This window comes from Lithobates pipiens, unplaced genomic scaffold, assembly GCF_037356315.1.
Source record: "Lithobates pipiens isolate NorthernLeopardFrog02 unplaced genomic scaffold, aLitPip1_a1.2 Scaffold_16, whole genome shotgun sequence".
NCBI lineage: Eukaryota > Metazoa > Chordata > Amphibia > Anura > Ranidae > Lithobates > Lithobates pipiens.
This window is the reverse complement of record NW_027507748.1, coordinates 209,088,539-209,109,439: the sequence shown is the minus strand read 5'-3', so window position 1 is coordinate 209,109,439 and position 20,901 is coordinate 209,088,539. Positions and strand designations below refer to the sequence as shown.

Below are 20,901 nucleotides of genomic sequence, written 5' to 3'. Positions count from 1 at the left end.
ACCACAGTGAATTACAGAATAGCTTTGTGAAAGGCGGCCGGTGGTGGGGGGGGGGGGGGGGGGGGGGGATAACGGATCGCTTCATACACTACAAAACCAAAACAAAGCATTTCTTCGATTCATCACATGCATACCCAGAGACTTCATACGAAATGGATTTCTGATATAGGTTTTGGATGCTGAGTATAGATGGACCAGTATGCAGGGCTTGTACAATACTGCATCCAGCAGACACCGAATATATCCGCTTTTCTCCTGCAATGTAACAAAAGAGATTTTGCATCTGTCGTTCATTCTCTGGTGTATATAAAAAAAAAAAGGGGGTGGCAAGTGGTGAGTGTGAGCCCCCTCTCTCATTTACCTCCTCCTCTCTCCACACCCAGGGTCTGGCCAGGAAGGAGTGAATAGCATGTTCCTAATACTTACTAAAGAAGAGGAGGGCTGGGTGAATCCTTCTAGGGTGGGTGGGTGTGTGTGGCTTGTCCTCTCTCCCTGCCACTCCTATCCTCCCCCCTCTCATACACAAAACACACAATAGACCAACACAAAGAGGACATAAGGTTGAATGCTCCTCCTCTCCCATATAGCATGTAGATTTGTAGGGTGGCATTTCTAAACATGGTCCTGTAACCAAGAAGGCCTTTTTCTTTGCCAAGGAAAATGCAGAAGATGCTAGGCTGAGGAGCTGACATTTGTAAGGATTTCCCTAGCATATCAGGATTGTCTACTCCAAAGCCTGCTATTTGTGGGATCCAAATCCATCCACTATGGGCAAATGCACTGGGAGATGTACCTTGGTTGGGATCTGCTGCCTGCAGCTGGTGAGTTAAAACAATAACCGGTCTGGTGGGATTCTGGGAAACAGTAACAGGATTAACACATCATTACTATATATACATGATATGTGCAAATAATGCATTACGTCCTATTATGTCTGTGCATTCAATGAACAGCTCTTCAAGCAGTTGATATTGTATATGAAAAACCTCCTATCTTTTGCTTTACATATGAAATCTACACATATACTTCCAATAGGTGCTACTATTATTGTATTTAATTGCAATGTATGTTTATTTAAAATGTATGTAGAAATATTTGGACATACTGTATATAAATAGGTGTTCAATTACATTGCACCAATATCCTATCTATCTATCTATCTATCTATCTATCTATCTATCTATCTATCTATCTATCTATCTATCTGAACACTTTCTTTAGAATAATTGTTAGATACTAGTATTAAAGGTTCACTTATTGTACACAATGGAATGTCAGAAAAGAGCTCAGTATTAGGAGGTATATACTATAACTGTCAAATACATATATATTTTTTTGTCTGATACAATTCTATAACCTTATTAATTGCTGCAAGGGCTCATTTATTCTGGATAGAACATTTTAGCTTGTACTATTCCTTTAAAGCTTGGTTGGTGGCTAGTTTTTCTAAAGAGTGTCAAAAAGTAGAACATTTTCTTTATCAGGTAATCTAAGTACGTGTGACTTACTGCATAATGCATTGACATACACATACAAACTGATGCAAAAATAAGAAAATTAAAAAAAATGACTGTATTTTGATGGCAGACATGTCAAGGCCATAAGTACATGTTATTTGGACAGCTGGGAGCTCCTCACACCTACTTGGAGAATAGAGGTATGGCTGGTGTCACATGACAGTCCTCCATGATGGAATACATAGCGGTCAGTAAACATATTCTGGATATAAGAATCAAAAGAAGAAACTTTGTTTCAAGTCAAATAGTGAATAAAGGATATTATACATGCCTGTGTTTTGAAATAATCATAGAGACTTATTTTTTTTTATCGCACATTCTATGTGCGAAATGTATAGTAGACCGATGAGAACACTTTTCAGTTGTCAGGACAAATTTCCCAGGTTTATATACTTTACAGTGAACCGTTATTAGAGAATGTCAGTAATCATTATCATTATTAATACATATGTTGCAATAGTACCCTATTACTGGATAGGAATTTGATGCCAGTATCTTTGGGCACTGGAAGGTCAGCCTTTGGTGCAGGAGGAATGACTAGGTATGCATGAAAGGGGGGCTTATGCCTTGTACACACGGCCGATCGCATTATATTGTCGGAAAATCCGATTGTGTGTGGGCTTGTGTGTGGGCTCTATCGGACTTTTTCCATTGGAAATTCTGACGGAAAAAATTTGAGAGCAGGATCTCAAATTTTCCAACAAAAAAATCCGATCGTTAGTAGAAAATTCCGATTGGACAAAGTGCCACGCATGCTCAGATCAAATTAAGAGCAAATTACAAAGCTATTGGCTACTAGCGTCGTAACGAACGAATGTAATAGCGTTCCAAACGATCAGATTTTCTGTCATCGTGTGTATGCAACACCAGTTTAGGACAAAATCCGTCTGAAAAAATCCGACGGATTTTGTTGTCGGAATTTCCGACCGTGTGTATGGGGCATTAGGCTGGCCATACACTAGTAGAATTTTAAATAAATATTCTTATGAACATTCATACAAAAATTCTTATTAGTACATTTGATGACTTGAGGAATGTTGTTTTTAAAGTACTTCTAAATTTCATTTGTTTTTCATTTTGGAATGAATGTAATCTCTTGAATGAAAACTGCATTCACTGCTAAAAATTTATTGGATAAATATTTCCATCCTGCTGCTTCAAATTTTCTCATCACTGTGGTCGAAAACAAACCCTGCTCTCTAGTTCCCTTGTCACCTCCTCCCGTGTCCAGAACTTTTCCCGGGCCTCTCCCATCCTCTGGTACTTCCTACCTCAATCTGTCCAACTATCTCATATTCTGCTTGTTTTTAGGCTGGGTTCACACTGAAATTGGCTGACAACAGGGGTCCGGTGTGTCCCTGTTCTCCGTTTCAGGGACAAATCAGGCCCAAATTTTTGCCTGAATTCGGACCAGAAGCAGAACCAAAGACGCACAGGGCCCTTGTGCAATCTGCTATGCAGCCGCCCCAGTGATATGTGAACCGGTCACAGTCTCCTGTCATGCATTCACTGCTAAAAATTTGTTGGAGAAATATTTCCATCCTGCTGCTTCAAATTTTCTCATCACTGTGGTCGAAAACAAACCCTGCTCTCTAGTTCCCTTGTCACCTCCTCCCATGTTCGCCTCCAGGACTTTTCCCGGGCCTCTCCCATCCTCTGGCACTTCCTACCTCAATCTGTCCAACTATCTCATACTCTGCTTGTTTTTAGGCTGGGTTCACACTGAAATTGGCTGACAACAGTGGTCCGGTGCATCCCTGTTCTCCGTTTCAGGGACGAATCAGGCCCGAATTTTTGCCTGAATTCGGACCAGAAACAGAGCCAAAGATGCACAGGGCCCTTGTTCAATCTGCTATGCAGCCGCCCTGGTGATATGTAAACCAGTCACAGTCTCCTGTCATGCAATTTGGATGTGGGGAAATCTGCATTCAAGTCGCATGAGTGTGAACCCAGTCTTAGACGATCCCTGAAAACCCATCTCTTCAGAGAAGCCTATTCTGCCCCCGCCTAACAACTGTACATTTATTTTCTCCATCAGGTCGTCCCCCACAGCTATTACCTTTTGAATATCTTGACCATCCCTTATAGATTGTAAGCTCTAACGAGCAGGGCCCTCGGATCACTCCTGTAATGAATTGTATTGTAACTGTACTGTCTGCCCTTGTGTTGTAAAGCGCTACGCAAACTGTTGACGCTATATATATATATATATATATATATATATATATATATAATAAAAATAATAATTGATTTGGCCCCAATAATGATTAAAAAAAATGAATAAATGGTCCTGAAACAAAAATTTTCTTTCTACATTCTTCTAGTGTATGGCCAGCTTTAGTGTAGGGCTTTTGAGCTAAGCTGGCCATACATACACTGAGTGAATTTCCTAATAAACTGGCTGAAACTCAATTAGTGTGTGGTCCTGTCAGCACCACTTCCTCCAACATCCTTCGATTAAAAAAAAAAAAAAATCGAAGGAGTTGGTGGAATTTTTTTGCCCTCCTATCTGTGTTGTTTAGTGTGGACAAAGGAATCTGTTAGATTTCTTTACATTCAGCCTGCAGTGTGAAATCTGTCAGTGTATGGCAAGATTTAGTTTAAGGGTCCTTTCACACGGGATGGATCCATGATGATCCGCCCCGTGAACATCCGCTTGCTCAGTGGGGATCGCTCCGTTGATCCCCGCTGAGCCAGGGGATGACAGGGCGGTCCCTGCACACTGTGCTGGGACCGCCCTATGAGATCTTCGCTCTCCCCTATGGGGGGGATCAGATGAACACGGGCCGTCTGTCTGTGTTCATCTGATCTGCTCTGCAGACGAATAGAAAAATAGAATTTTCCTCCGTCTGCAGAATCGGACCATAGCGGGGACGGATAATATCGTTTGTCAGCGGATATTCATCCGCTGACACCCGCTATCCCATAGGGATGCATGTATATCTGTATTTCATCCCGAAAACAGATGGATGAAATGCGGACATACTGTCCGCGTGTGTGAAAGGGGCCTTAGGGGCCTCGAGCTGGTCATACATGGTTGAATTCGCCGAATTTTGATCCATGTGTGGCCACTGGGGTTGAACAGAAGTCGATCAACCTCCTTGTCGGATTTTAGCCACTCAATCAGCATATGCAGCCAATGGCTGCAGCACTGATCTGTGTATTCTGACAGCAGGGGAGCCTCCCTACCTCCATAATGTCAGAAAACAATGGCACAGCGGGGAGGAATCCCCCATCCACCTTCAATGTGCAGATGGGGAAATCAGTTCATTTTGTTTTTTATTTAGCCCACTGGCTGAACGAAACAAACTGGGCCATGTTTGGCCAGCCTTAGGGTATGGCACAGTTTGTATGGCCAGTCTTAGGGTATGGCCTTTTTCCCCGTTTTAGGAGCGCAACAACAAAAATACTATGGGCAACCTCCTGGCACTGAAATCGAATGCATACATTGTAGTTAACCGTAATAGAAATAAAGGGGTATTTCCAAAAAGTACACATTTTAAATCATTGTAACTTTTACCTGAATGAAGTTTTTGAGGCGACTTTCAGATTTTTATTACTGTAATCCACTTCTAAAAATCCTAGCTTCTCCTATTGTGGCTGTCAATATATCAAGCAGTACAGCGAGTAGTCCTTCTAAATAGGGATGAGCTCAGGTGTGTTCGCATGCTCAACGCGCAGAGCCCGCCAGGAAGTCGGTGTTGCGCTAATCACAGGCAGTGAGACATCGCCCGATCTCTGCAGCCGTGCATCGGGGCAATGTCTCACTGCCTGTGATTAGCGCAGCGCTGAGCCAACTTCCTGGCGGGCTCTGCACGTGGGCAATGGGAACACGCCTGAGCTCATCCTTACTTCTAAATAACTGCTGAGACAAAATCAGTCACAGAGAAGGGTCTAAATGCATTCACATAGAGTTTGCACAACTCTCACCCAAGATTCACACATTTTTCTGACATTATGAATACAATAGACCCCAGAGTGTCTGTTTTCTCTCAGTCTGAGCGGACTATAAGGGTATATTAGGGTGACCACAGACAGGCTTAAGTTGCCTTATGAGTGACAGGTGGGTAGACGTTAGCTTGCACCAGGAGATACTGTGTGATATCCTGCAACACAGGTGACAGCACATGTGCTGTGAAATTAAAAGTGAAGGATCAGCCCCTTTGCACAGAAATGTTCCAATATTAGTTGTGATAACAACTGCTTCTGACCTCAGAAGCATTTACGATTGTCCCTCATGGGTTCCCCTAAAGCCAGGTCATTACATCAGAGGCAGCATTGTACTATTTTTGCCTACCAGGCTTACTGTAATGCCGCGTAAACACGAGCGGAATGTCCGACAGAAAAAGTCAAGACGGAAGCTTTTCATCATATATTCCGATCATGTGTATGCCTCATCTGACTTTTTTGTTTTTCACAAAAATTTTGACGGACCTAGAAATAGAACATGTTTTAAATATTTCCGACGGAACCAATTTCTATCGGGAAAACCGATCGTCTGTATGCTGTTCCGACGGACGAAAAACAACGCATGTTGTGAAGCAAGTATGAGACGCTATTGGCTACTGGCTATTGAACGTCCTTTTTCTAGTCCCGTCACACGCGCTGTACATCACCGCGTTCTTGACGGCCGGACTTTGGTGTGATCGTGTGTATACACGACAGTTTCAGCGGAATTCCGACGGAAAAACCTTTTATTATTTGTGTACAGGGCATAAGAGTAATAGGAATAAAAATATTAAGCAGGTCACATTGTTGTGTAAAAAAAAAAAAAATACTGTAATTCACATTAGGCAGCATCTAAAACCTGAGATTTTGTTGGATATTAATAAATGTGAATGTTATTCATTTTTACCTTTCTTAATGATAATGTGATCCAATAAAACATAAATGATACTGCTGTCTGTATTAGAAGCTAAGCATTTGTACTAAGAAAAATATAATCACTCCTAGCAACCAGACTGTTATAAGACTTCATCACCTAACATTAAACTGAAATCTAATATATATTACTCATTGCTATAGGTTACTGCACTTTTCGAAATTACCAATTTAAATTTGCCCAGGCTAAGGCGGACCATACAGTATACAATCTGATTGTACAATCTCCTATTAGATCTATCATCGACTATGTATTGTAAGGCATTCCTGATTTGGTATCTATTTAATGCATTGTTTAGGTTTGTTCACATATTACATAGTTTTGGTAAATCTAAATATTGTACAGGGATTATACTATTTAGATTGTATAGTGCAGTGATGGCAAACCTTGGCACTCCAGATGTTTTGAAACTACATTTCCCATGATGCTCCACTACACTGCAGAGTACAAGAGCATCATGGTGCCAAGGTTCGCCATCACTGGTATAGTGTATGGTCAGCTTAAAGAAGTTGTAAACCCTCGAGGTTTGTTACCTTAATGCATTCTATGCATTAAAGCGGAGTTTCACCCAAAAGTGGAACTTGCGCTCAATTGTCTCCTCCCCCCACTCCGGTGCCACATTTTGGGGGGGGGATCCCTTACAGGTATCCTGTCCCCACTTCCAGGAGCCACAGATGTTGACGTCACCATTCAGCTCTCTCCTCCTCCTTCCCCCTGCCGCCGGGCCAGTAGGAGAGAGGAGCAGAGCCATGCGCAGTAGGGTTCTCGGCGTGAAGCCGTAATGCTACACTGCCGGGTTCACTTATCCGCAATGGTGACAGCAGCTCCCGACAGCTTATGAAACATCAGCTGCAGTGCTGACATCATTGGACTCCAGGACAGGCAATTGTCCTATTATTAAAAGTCAGCAGCTGCATGTGTAGCTGCTGGATTTTATTTTTTGCAGTGGTGGGCGGACCTCCACTTTAAGGTGAAAAAACTTCTGTAGTACAGCTGTCCCCCAGAGCCTCCCTTTTACTCACCTGAAACTGATCTTTCCAGTGACGGGGCTGAGCACAGCAGCTTCAGCCACTGTCTCAGGTCCTCATTGGATAGATTTATAGCAGTGGGAGTCATTGGTCATTGGCTCACGCTGCTGTCAATCAAATTCAGTGATATGGGAGCCAGGGGGCGGGGCCAAGTCTTGCTGTCTGTGTCAGTGGAGCATGCCCGCATGAGTGCCCCCTTGCAAAGCGGCTCTCCGAGGGGACACTCGAGAAGAGGAAGAGCCAGGAGCGCCAGGGGGTAAGTATGACTTCTTTTTTTTTTTAAATAACAAACCTTTACAACCCCTTTAACATGCTGCTAAAAAAAATCTGATTGTCATGGGTTAAATATTTTGTTCGATAACCATACCAATAGCTTGAAATGTAATGTCTGATTTTTTTACAAGTGATGTTATGCATGTGACCCTACCGCATATCATATATAAAAATGAATGAATGATCATGACTGAGAATAAAAGTTCTACTTGCAGATCAAACTTTACCTAACAGGCGTGCATTTCCTTTGCCTTTTCATCATCGTTGCAGCCAAAAATGATTGTTGAAATGTCTCCATTAACCATTAGAAAATCAAACAACAATTTTAAAACGATCCTTATCCAATGAAATTCTAACCATGTATGGCTAGCCTAATGCCACTTACACACAAATTCCCGTTGGAAAAAGCTCTGATGGTTTTCCGGAATTTCGCTCAAACTGTGGTGCCTGCCTACACATGGTCAACCCAAATTCCGACAGTCAATAACACCGCGACATACAACACGTTCGACGGCACTATAAAAGGGAGGTTTAATGCTTCCAAGCATGTGTCAAATATTTCCGAACATGCTTCGGAATTGCATACACATGATCGAAAAATCCAATAGAAAGGTTTTCCATCGTAAAAATTAAGAACATGCTCTCAATCTAAAGACCATCAGAAATGTTGACAGAAAAAGACCGATGGGCATACACACGGTCAGAAAATCCGATGAAAGTCTCCCATCCGACTGTTTCCATCGAAAATTCCGGCCCTGTGTATGTGGCATTAGGTTGCAAGTATACGTCCCATCCCACATTTTGTTTTAATGTCTGTTATGATATATTATTATTATTTTTTTTAAAGCCACATCAGCGAATCACCAGAGGAGACTTAAATCAACTTTTACGTTCATCACTGTCTCTTATCATTAATCTTCACATCATTGTAGCTATATCTTTTATTTATTTCTCTTTTTTTTTATAATAAAAAGTTTTTATCTAAATTTATTTTATTAGAAGTACTTTATTCCCACCCCTTATAGTTATTTTTCCCCTCCCCCATCCCTCCCTCCCTCCTTCATGTCAGTAGTTTTCCTCTTCCGTATTTCTTCTATGAAAAGGTCTTTATGGTCTTAATTGTGCGATATAACTCCATTCTCTTTTGAAATATTAATCCTTGTTGTATGTTTGTGATTTTATGTTTGTTTTGGGATTTCCTCAAAATAGCATTATTTTAAGTTCTCTAGGATATTATTTTGATTATTATTACTATTATTCAGTATTTATATAGCAACATTTGTGTAGCACTTTACAATATAAAGTGAGACAGAACAATTACAATATGATACAATACAAGAGGGATAGGGGACCCTGCGCTTACAACCTAATAAGGTGGGGCAAGTAATAAAAAAAGATAATAACTGTATTGGATGAGCTGATAGAAAAATTAAAAGTCTAGTTGTTATCTGGATAGGCTTCACTGAAGGGATGAGTTTTCAGGGATCACCTAAAGGTGCAAAGAGTTGGAGATAGACAGACAGACTGAGGTAGAATTCCACAGGATGGGGGAGGCTCTGGAGAAGTCCTAGAGAGGAGCATAGGAGGAGGAGACTAGGGGGCTAGAGAGCAGGATGTCTTGAGAAGAGCAGAAAGGACAGCTTGGGGGATCTTTTGAGACAAGATTGGTGATGTAGCTCAGGGCAGAGTTGTGAATGGTTTTGTCTGTTGTTGTTAGTATGTGTAGAGGTAGGACTATTAGAAGGGAGTTGCAATAGTTAAGGAAGTGAATGAGGAGATTGGTGGTTTTGTTCCTGTTAAAAAGGGATGCATTTTAGAGATGTTACGGAGGTGAAGTCTACCAGATTTTGGCAGCAATCGGATTTGGGGTTGAAAGGAGAGATCAGAGTCTAGGATTACACCCAGTACCCTGGCATGGGGGGGACTGATAGTCAGATTATTGATCTTGATGGAAAAGTCAGGGAGGAGGGCACTAACCTGGGGGAGGAGTAATATTATAAGGTCCGTTTTAGAAATATTTAGTTTGAGGAAGTGGTGCAACATCCATGCTGATATGTCAGTTGGTAATTGGTAAGTTAGTAATGCAAGAAGAGAAGATTAAAGGGGTGAGTTGAGCAGAGAAATAGATTTGAGTGTCATCAGCATAGAGGTGGTATTGGAGGTCGTGGGAGGTTATGTGACCAAAAGATAGAGATAAGAAGGGGTCTGTGAACAGAGCCTTGGGGGACCCTACAGAAAGAGGAAGTGAAGAGAAGGATACAGAGTAGTAGGTGACACTGAAGGAACACTCGGATAGAAGGAAAACCAGGTAAGAGCCGGATCTTGGACAAGGGAGTGGAGTTCATTGAGGAGGGGTGGGTAGTCAACAGTATCAAAAGCCACAGAAAGGTCTAGTAGTAAGAGTATGGAGTAGTGGTCTAGTTTTAGTAGTTAGTAAATATAACATACAGACTCTATTATTTACCTAATACTTATTCGTCTATATTGTTTTTGTGTATCACTCTCTCTCACATTAGGATGTTCTCTTTATACTGGAAAACTGTAACTCAGCTTTAAAACTGTCCCAAGGAATAGGTACCACTATATGAACATTTGACATTGTTGACATTGTCATTCTTTGAAGAGTTAGGTTTACACATACAGAAGCACTTTCCACCCCTCTAAAAAGCCATCTGTGCTGGACTGCTTTTCAGAGGGGTTTGACAACTCCTGGTTTGACCTGGTAAATATTGCCCCACTGAGCCACAACACATTCATTGCATGCGGGGGTAGGGTGGTTGTGTCGCTGCTCCACAATTAATCGATTATCGAGGGCAGTTGACAGGTGTCTGGTAGGCAAATCACTTTTCAGAGGGTTATTGACTGGTTTCTGGTAGGCTAATCATGTTTCAGAGAGTGGTTGACAGGTATCTGGTAGGGGAACCACTTTTCAGAGGGTGGTTGAAAGGTGTCAGGTGGGCAACACAAATAAAATCGTAACTCCTAATATATAATCATTACAGAAATAAACTTATGTCCTGCCTGTAATCAAGGCCCCGTGGAGCCTTGGTACCTAAACTAGTATGTAACCTTAGTACATAAGATCCACAAGGCTTCTCTCTTTAGCAGTTTTCTGTGGACATTCTTCTCTAAGGCCGCGTACACACGCGCGGACTGTTCGCCCAACTTTGTCCGTCAAACAGTTTCGGCAAACAGTCCGCTCAAAATTAGCATGGACGGACATGGCCACACACGACGAACGAACAGTTTGCTGAAACCGTGCGCGATGACGTGAACGGCACGTACGACGGGACGAAAAATACGACGTCCTATACACTGCATTATAACTTTCGGCGTGAAAATCCTTTCTGAGCATGCGCGCAACTTTGTTTGACGAACAAGCCTACACACGAGCGGACTGTTCGCTGAAACAAGGTTTCAGCGGACAGTTTTACGGAATTTCCGAAAAACCTTGTCCGTCAAACTGTCCGCTGAAACTGTCCGCTGAAAGCCCACACACGAGCGGACTGTCCGCCCAAACACTGTTCAGCGGACAAAGTTGGGCGAACAGTCCGCGCGTGTGTACGCGGCCTAGGACTCGGCAGCACCCTTTTCATTCTGTGGAATGAAAAGTCAGAAATGTCCCCACCACGTACCTCCATAAAATATTGGAACACATTTGAAATATTACAGGTGGATGTACTCTGACTTCCACACTAGTGCTCTCAGATCCTAGTATGGTAATAATATATCCTGCTGTACATACTGTATATTGCAGGAACAAGAGATGATAGACAACATTTTTTAATTCCATAATTCATAACGTGATTGATAAAAAACCCTGAGACAAACGAGAGAATGTCTTTGTTTTGTACTACAGTACACAGTATTTATACAGTATGTGTGTATACTGTGTACTGTAGTACAAAACAAAGACATTCTCTCGTTTGTCTATATATATATATATATATATATATATATATACACATACAAATACACACACACACACATATATATATATATATATATATATATATATATATATATATATATATATATATATATATACACACATACACACACACACAGTATACATATATTAGAGGGTTTGTTAGGTACACACACAAGAACTCAAGAACTACATACTAATATTCTTATTGATTTATTGTAGGGGTAAATTATTTCTTATAATCAATAGTGAATCTTGGTCTATCACTGTTCGTAGTGAATAATTTAACCTCTCTTCATCATATCATTAGGGCCTATTTACACCGGGTGCTGTAACACTGAAAAATGCCTTGACCCCTTCTTAGCCAGTTCACACCGCCACGTTGCAGTGGTGTGCACTGAAAAAAAGTGTCGCATGTCGCATTACACAGCACTGCAACCATTAGAACTTAAAGAGGGATTTCACTGGAAAAAAAATATTAAAAGGCAGCAGCTATAAATACTGCAGCTGCTGACTTAATAAATGGATACTCACCTGTCCCAGGGTCCAGCGATGTCGGCAGCCGAGGCCGATCGATCGATCGGCTCTCGGCTGCTTCCACCGCCATTCTAGGTGAGGGAATCAGGAAGTGAAGCGTTGCAGTGCAATAGGAATGGTCCGTGCTGTCTCTGGGACCCGTGTGTGTCCCAGCAGACAGAGTGGCGGGACAGGAAGTGGCATAGACTCCCGTGGGAGTCTATGCCCAGAAGTCGGTGCAAATACCTGTCTTAGACAGGTATCTACACCCCTCTCCCCCCCTGAGGCTGGGTTCACACCATAGCGATGCGGGAATGCCGCAAATCCGCGGCGTTTTCCCGCATCGCAAGCCTCCTGCCCTATGCGGACTGCTGGGAGTGTCAATGAAATGTTAATGACACCCCCAGATCCGTCCGCATATCCCAGTGCGATCTGCACACTCGCACAGGAATCGGATCGCATGGTGTAAACACCCATGCGATCCGATTCTGCTGCGGACCAAAAAAAGGGTCCTGTGCGAGTTTGCGGCAGGAGCGATGCGAATTCAGCCATACTATCTGTATGGCTGAACTCGCATGGCTACGGAGATCGGATGTGATTTGCACTGCAGTGCGGTGCGAATCACATCCGGATCTCCCACCCGCAGCAGTGTGAACCCAGCCTGAAAGGTGCCAACTGTGACACCGGAGGGGGGGAGGGTTCGGGTGAGCGGAAGTTCCACTTTAGGGTGGAACCCTGCTTTAATGAGAAGTCACTGTGTGACATTTTTGTTTAAACACACTGGCACTTCTGTCATCCTACTGCACTCCTATCAGCGGCTGTGTTCTAATGCAGCTATTGATGTGAATAAGCCCTAAAACTGAAACTTCAGGTATGGCAATTTTTACATGGTTACATTGGACCAGCTTGGATCAATGTAGGTAGTGTATGTATACTTTGGGATCCCTTTTGGAAGCTGGAAATCACTGCAGTCGACACCGCTACTACAGCGATCTCCACAAACTTCTAGGTCTTGTGCCAAAGCAACTACTCTGCCACATTGTAAACACAGTAGGGCACCTGCTGGGCACAAGCACCATTTAGGGAACACCTTTGCATTTTCTGATTGGATGAGGTGGGTAGTGACAGTACAAATTCCTCCTCATCCATTGCGATCCTGGGCAGGTGGCAACCCTACTTATACTACAAAACACCCCCCTCCTGTTTCTATAGATGATACTTGTAGTATACAGGATAAACACTTTTGCATAAGGTACTGTTTTTTAAAATTGCATATTTGTGGAAGCTTTTATGGTTTGTTTCCTTCTTAAGGTCATAGGGTCTTAAACACAATTTGCTCTGTCTTGTATACTGATACAAATGGTGACCACAGAGGCAAATGAATCTGTCCCTGCAGTTTATCATGTGGTCTCCACATAACCATATCCAACCACACTGCTTATAGAAACACAAGGTACACATATAGCTGACAACAGCTCAGTTACTGTGTGATCTATCTGCCATGTGGCGGCCATATGGTAAATATACCTCACACCAACTGCACAAGTTATTGCGGCCCCCTGTCTTTTGAATGGAGATGAAATATATTCAGCCTCAGTTTTCTCGTGCATCACAATCATACTGCACTTTAATCACATAAGTGGGCTTAAGACATGACTCAGATATGATTCACAGACTGCTAGTAGTACTTTGGTTTCCAGCAATTCTAATCAAACTAATGTATAGTATTTTTTCTAATTATTATGTTTAATGCTACTTATAAATATAGTTTTATGCTTTTGTTCAGGTAAATATCAAACATTACTTTTACAGCCCAGTCAGTGGAGTTTCATTTCACGCGTTCACCTGTCTTCCCTTAGCTGCTCTGTTGAAAAAGTCTGTTGTTTTCAGCGTTTCAAGCTCCAGTATTCACACGCTAAAATTCAGAGGAATAATCCATCCCCCTCCAAGCCTGCTCGTGCCAATATAAGAGTCATTTCATACTGGGGCGCGAGACGTGTTTTAGTAGCGCTCTATCTGTGCTGTGCGGACGGGAGCGGGGGAGGGGGGTTTAACCCCAAAGAAGGGGTTAGCAAGGGGTTAAAAGCGTCTGAAATGCTGCCTATTGATTTCAATGGTGGGGGCGGTTTAGTAACGGTGTATACAGTGCTCCCGCAACTCCCCAAAGAAACTGCTTGCCAGACTTTTTTTTCCGTTCTACAAGCGCACCGCCCCAGTGTGAAAGCACTCAGGCAAAGGGGGCAGTTTACAGGGGCTTTACAGGCACTATTTTTAGCGCTAAAACACCTGTAAAGCACCTTCAGTGTGAAAGGTGTCTTATGACACCTTTCACACTGAAGGTGTGGTTAGAAAACTAGTAATGCTGTATGGATAGTGTATAATGGGTTCACCCTGTATTAAAAATGTCATACATAAGAACCTGATAGGCCTGGCATCAAATATATTTTTCCTGCTTCATGCTTGCTGATTAGTGTATGAGTATAGGGCTGGTCATACATGGCTCTGTTTTTTCACTCAGCCTGCAGACTGGTCGAAAAAAAATTAATACATTTCCCCATCCACACAAGCAAAGTGGATAGAGGAATCTTCCCCGCTGTGTTATTGTATTCAGACAACAAACACTAATTGAACCAAAAAATTCCAACAAGCCCCTTAGTGAGAAGTTGATCCATAGATCAACTTCTCTCAAACATAAATGGCCATAGATGGATTGAAAATCAATTGAGTTTCGATCGAACTGTGGCCAGAGTAACAGGTATTTATTACCTCTCCTTGAGATCACAGTGCTCTCCCTGACAATGTCTCCAATCTATTTTTCTCATCAGAAGAATAGAACCATTCAGGCATTATCCAAGGTAAACATTCACTTCCTGGACTAAAATGCTGGCTCAGAGATGTCAAAAGCAAGTCATTCCTTGTATATGTTAAGCTTTTTGGCTAGATTTACAAATGTCTGACACAATTCAGCCCCTTGGTGCGAGACCTCTCACCCTGTTTGTTGTTAGAGAGGTACGATGTGGCTGGCTGATCACTGGGTGGAAGGAGAAATACTTATTCCCGGCCTTCAACGACTGATAGCATTTCAGCCTAGACAAAAATCACTTGATGAAATTCATAAAATAATAAATAAAATAATAAAAGGTGGCGCTTTTCTGTTATGAATTTACTTATACAGGCTTATAAAGTTACTAAAAGTTTCAATTTTTAAAAGATTTAAAGAAAACATATTTTATATATATATATATATATATATATATATATATATATATATATATATATATATATATGTATGTATATATATATATATATATATATATATATATATATATATATATATATAGTGTGACAGTACAGTTCCCTGTCCTAGTAATTGTCGCCCAGGGTTCTCAAATAGGCAGGTTGAGGGGCTCCAGGGGTATTTAATGTGGAGGAATCCGTTTTATCAGCTTCCTCCAAAGTTTGTAAAACCCAGTTGGGGTCCTGGAGCCCGGAGATTCCATAGTGTTATGGGTGGGACAGAATCTCCAATCCTGGGACTGGGTTTTGGGAACAGCCAGGAGTCTAGCTGGTTGATTGAGCAGGTAGGCTTATAGGAGAGTCAGGACTAGGGTTCTGGGCTCCACCCTCCCGAGCAGTCCCAATGTGCACTAGTGGAAGCCAGAGACCCACGTCTGAGGATCAGAGCAGTGAGGTACACTTTCTACATAGACGCTGTGTGCATCCAAGGAGATTGATGAGAGCCTGGAGTGGAAGGCCTGAGCAGCAAGGTACTGCGCCCTAGGCTATATATATATATAATATATTTTTTTATGCATCAGTATGCAGCTCGCCATTTCCTCTCGTCGACATATTTGTGGCATGGCTTACGCCCATGTCAACTTGAGTCCCATTTGCTTAACGCCACCATTTACCCATTGGCGGTGCTGCTTTCTCATCACATGCATTCCTTTTACCATTTTCTTCTTCATTATTCTTTATTAATTAAATGTATCTATTGTATCACAAGTGGTCACACTTTAAAATATCATATTTTACCATATACCCATTCTTAATATAAATATATATATATATATATATATATATATATATATATATATATATTTTTTTTTTACCACATCAGCTAGTACTATTTTAAATATTAAAATCTTATTCATTGGCAGTTCTTTATTTCTATCTTCCAAAAAATGTCCTTCTTCCACTTATAAAGTTACTAAAAGATTCACTTTTTAAAAGATTTAAAGCATATATTAACGTAAAAAAAATAAAAATAAAAAAAAGATCCAAAACCGTGATAGTTATGTCTACCAGTATAGTTATTATTTTTTTTTAGAATCTGTTGTTTTGATGTGGCTACTGTTTGACAATTTTGAAAGCAAAGACACAAGTAATTAGAAAATAGTATGCTGATTTGACAGGAGGATGTTAAGGAACTCTAGCTGGATAAATCGAAATAAGATGATCTTCTTCATCCTAATGGTGACCATTTCAATGACACTTTGTGGAATTAAAATCACGGAAGTGGTGCTCACTTAAATCCAACTCACTATTTTGTATGATGATCGCAAAATAGACATAATGAATAGACTTCACTGAATAATGATAATGAGTGGCTTCCATTAATTCCAAGTGCTGTCTGGTGCCCCCTTCAATGCAGGAGGTTTATGAAAAATTCATTTTGTGGGGCCGCATGTTTAAAGAGCATCTTGTAAATGAAGGGCAGGGATGCTTAACTTGCATTTGAAAGGAATTCTCATGCTATATAATACGGACATTCCCAGTCTACCGGTGACTTTTAACCTTTGTCCTTTCTCAAATTCCTTGTCCTTCTTATGTCGGTGCCCAGGGAACCTAAAGGATCCCTGTAAGTAATGACAATCCCTACACTTAGAGAGACGTTAAACATTTTTACATGAACGTCTGTCTATAAAACCCTGCGATTGTTTGTGAATACGGATAATATGACACAGAGCCACATATGCTTAATGAGTTTTTTCCTGGATACTCTGGTTTGCTGGGAATTTCCTGTGTGGAGCAGCTGTATGAGCTCATATGAAAGCTATGGAAATAGGCTCCTCACAATAAGCTTTGTGACATTTCTAGCTCATTGTCAAAGGACATGTAGTGGTGTGTTGCCACTAGTAACTAACATTCACCATATCACCCTGCTGCCAGACCTCCATATATCGCTTCTGAGACAATGAACAGTCATTTGCTTAGTTTTGTTTATTGATGGGATATAAATTGGTTGGGGGAAAGGATATATGGGATGCCCATAGATCAAATTATTTTGCCATCATATTTATAAATTAGAACTTCGTTTGAGCCTTGAAGAGATGACGCACATGTATAACATCTACAGTCTTTTCCCTGCATCACCATGCAGACTATTGCTCCTCCTCTGCATAAATCCAGCAGACTATTGCTCCCAGGAATCTTTCCCTCCTGTACAAACTTATTCTGTAGCGCATTATGTTTCTTGACCTATCCTCTTCTATATGCAAAAGAACTAAGGATGCGCCCCGGCGTGTTGGCACACCTCACGTGCAGAGCCCGCCAGGAAGTCAGCACTGCGCTAATCACAGACAGTGAGACATTGTCCCTACTCGCGGCTGCAGAGATCGGGAAATGTCTCACTGCCTGTGATTAGCGCAGCGCCGACTTCCTGGCAGGCTCTGCGCGTGGGGTATGCAAACACGCTGGATCTCATCCTTAAAAAGAACCCACTCTGAATAGTCTCTAATTCTGACTCCGATTAGTTGCTGCTGCTAGGCCAGAGGTCTGCAGTAACTCTCCCCGAAGGCCTAGTAGTTTAGTAGCATGTGCTGAATGGTAGTCTACTGTTCCCAGCTAGTCCAGCCTGCAAATCCTGCTCCGCATCGTCTTGACACTATTCTGCACAGTCTTTCCTTTGTTCCAGGGCTCCTCATCAATGAAAGATGAGGACTTCATCCATGACCGTGTAAGGATGAAGTTCCCTCCCAGACTTCGAGCCATGTCTCCACATCCAGCTCTCCACTGTGGTACACTCACCCACCTTACCCGTGTAAGGGTGAAGTTCCCTCACAGTTCTCCTGGGCCTCCTCTCGAGATTGGCGTGGCATGGGGGTGCCCTCCTGCTGCTGTCTAGTACTCCATTCTCCACTTCTCCTGGCCGATAACTCCTCCCAGTGGCCTGTTACCTTAGCTTATATGGGAGGCCTGCCCCCTGCCAATTCTAGTTGGGGATTGGTCAGGGCTCATCACATGAGCTGCCTGCCACTCCAGTTCTAGGCCCTGCCTTCCAGAACATTCTTTCCTGGAAGCAGGGGAGGTGCCCAAGCACTGAAGCACAGGTGGTCACACCCACTGCTACAGTAACCACTCCCTGCCCCAAGGTCAAAACAAACAGTCCTAGCCTGAAGCAAAAGGCTACCTCAATTTACCTGTATTGACAGTTCCTTACCAAAAAAATCCTCACTCTAGCACCTACCTATGGTAGAGGGTGCTACAGACATATGAGGTCTTTTTCCTAAAAAGAGAAATACAATTGCAGAAACATTTGGGGCAAACTAAAAGCAAACTTAAGAAATCTCAAAGATAATATTTACATTTACTTATATTACTTAATAAAAGTGAAAAAATGATGTACAACCACAAGAGAATGTGTCAGATTTTGCTAGTTGAGAAAGTAAACCTTTAAAATGGCAAATGTAATATTTTTGGGAAGTATTTATTATAACTTTTGTGTAGCTGTCGCATTCCTGCCAAACATGTTGCATGGCCCAGGTTTTCTCCACTGGCTGAGTGGATGGAAATTAGCAAAAATCTATAGAAATAGTAGAGAAATTAAGGGCAGAATTTGAAGCCTAACTCCAGGTTTATTGTACCCTCAAATAGTTTGTTTGGACCAAGCTGATCCAAGGAACTATTTGCGTCACTAACAGACAGTGACGGCTGGTGCTCAAATTTCTTGAAGGGGGGGTGGCCAACCAATCATCACTGCCACACCCCCTGCGAGTCGCGTCGCCCGCCAGGCCTCCACCAGCCCCGGCACTTACCCCATCCAGCTCATAGTCCCCCCCCCCCATGTCTCTTCCCGAGTCCCAGGCCATTGCTTTTCCTTCTGGTCAATCAGGACTTAGTACCCACGGCTAATTGGGTCTTAGTACTCCTGCTTGTCTGGAAGGAGAAACAGGAAGACATTAGCGAATATTATTCGCTAATGTCACACAACCGGGTGGGCTACGGGCGAAGTGCTCTGCACCCCAAGCCCACCCTTTTTGAAGCCAATTAGAGCCTCTGGCTATAATCATGTGCTTCTGAAAAAAAAAACCCTTATTGGAATCCATGCGTCCGGCGCCCTGCATGTAGCTTAAGGGCCGGACGCATCGTCTGCCACTGCTAACACATGTGTCCACTGTAAGGCCTGTATATAAGTACCTGAAATAATAATATAAACTGTATGTTGCATCATCTACATGCAGTACTGTGTACAGCCAGTATTCCAGCAATGGTATGAGTGCTTCCTGTCCCTTTCCTGAACCAATATCGAGTTGGACTGAATGCTGCTCAGCCATTCAGAGTAAGCCTTTTATTTTATCAATGCATAAAGGGCGTCCACTGATTGGCTGAAGTGGAGATCTTGACATCATCCACCCGCATCTCAATCTCAGCCAATCAGATATCATTAATGATATACAATGCTTTTTCTTGTTAAAAAAATAAAAAATAAATGATATACTGTACAATGCTTCCTGTTAGGCCCCTTTCACACTGGGGCGGTTTTCAGGCGTTACAACGCTAAAAATAGCGCCTGTGTAGCGCCTGAAAAAAACGGCCCCTTTCACTCCAGTGTGAAAGCCGCAGACCGCCGCTAAAATGACGGTAAAGGGCCGCTAAAAATAGCGGCGCTTTACCGCCGACGCCCGCACCGCCCCAGTGTGAAAGGGGCCTTAATGACTGGGCTGTGCTTAGCCCGACATGATTTTGGTCCAGGAACAGGATTAGAAGTCCCCAACCCGCTGCTGGAACACAGAACTGTATACAGAGCACACAGCAGACAAATCTGTTAGCGAAGTAAATCATTCCTTTGGACAAGCTTGGCTCTAACAAACTATTTAAAGTCACAAGAAAACTGGAGTTAGGCATAAAGTGAAGTAGAGCAGACTAAAGCCTAGTACACACTGCTAGTTTTTTTTTTTTTTTTTTGTTCAACCCTGCGGGCTGAACAAAAAAAACACACAAATCAGAGTCACTGTACTAACAATCGGATATTAGTACAGCGATCTCCCCTACTGTTTTATTGGGATTTGACAGGGGAACAGCCATTGGCTGAGAGTGCTGATCAGGAGAAGGTCGGCAGACCTTTTTTGTCATGCCCCTTAGACAGAAGCCGGCTACTGTCCGCCTGGCTACAGTACACATGGGCCAAATGTCGGCAGGTTTCTATTCAAGCAGCCGATGCCGCCCGTGTGTATGGGGCTTTAGGCGGCTCATAAGTTAGTCTTTTTTTTTTTTCCTTCAACCAGAGAAACAAAATGACTTGACTGTGTGTGAATGGGGGAATCCTCCCCACTGAGCTATTGTATTCTGACAGTGGGGTAGACTTCTCCACCATCAGAATATGCTGCTATAGCCAGCAGCGCTGATTGAGTGGAACAAATCTGACAGGGCGGTTGTACAAAAGTCAATCTACCGATCAACTTCTGAACAACCTTCCTACCCTTGCATGGATTGAAATATGGCTGATCTCTGCTGAATTGGCCGAATTTTAGTCCA

At 42.4% G+C, this 20,901-nt stretch overlaps 1 protein-coding gene across 2 annotated transcripts in view; it reads left to right on the top strand.

The window, feature by feature from the left end:
• The first annotated feature begins 441 nt into the window (after positions 1–441).
• NKAIN1 (sodium/potassium transporting ATPase interacting 1) overlaps positions 442–20,901 on the top strand; it is a 75,969-nt gene continuing 55,509 nt past the window's right edge. The window contains exon 1 of one of the 2 annotated variants that reach the window (XR_013274442.1): positions 442–821. Coding sequence is in view for 1 of the 2 variants with exons in the window: in XM_077480960.1 (XP_077337086.1) it covers positions 768–821 (54 nt within the window). In the remaining variant the exon portion in view is untranslated. The remainder of the gene's footprint in view (positions 822–20,901) is intronic. The other variant, XM_077480960.1, reaches the window with a different exon arrangement.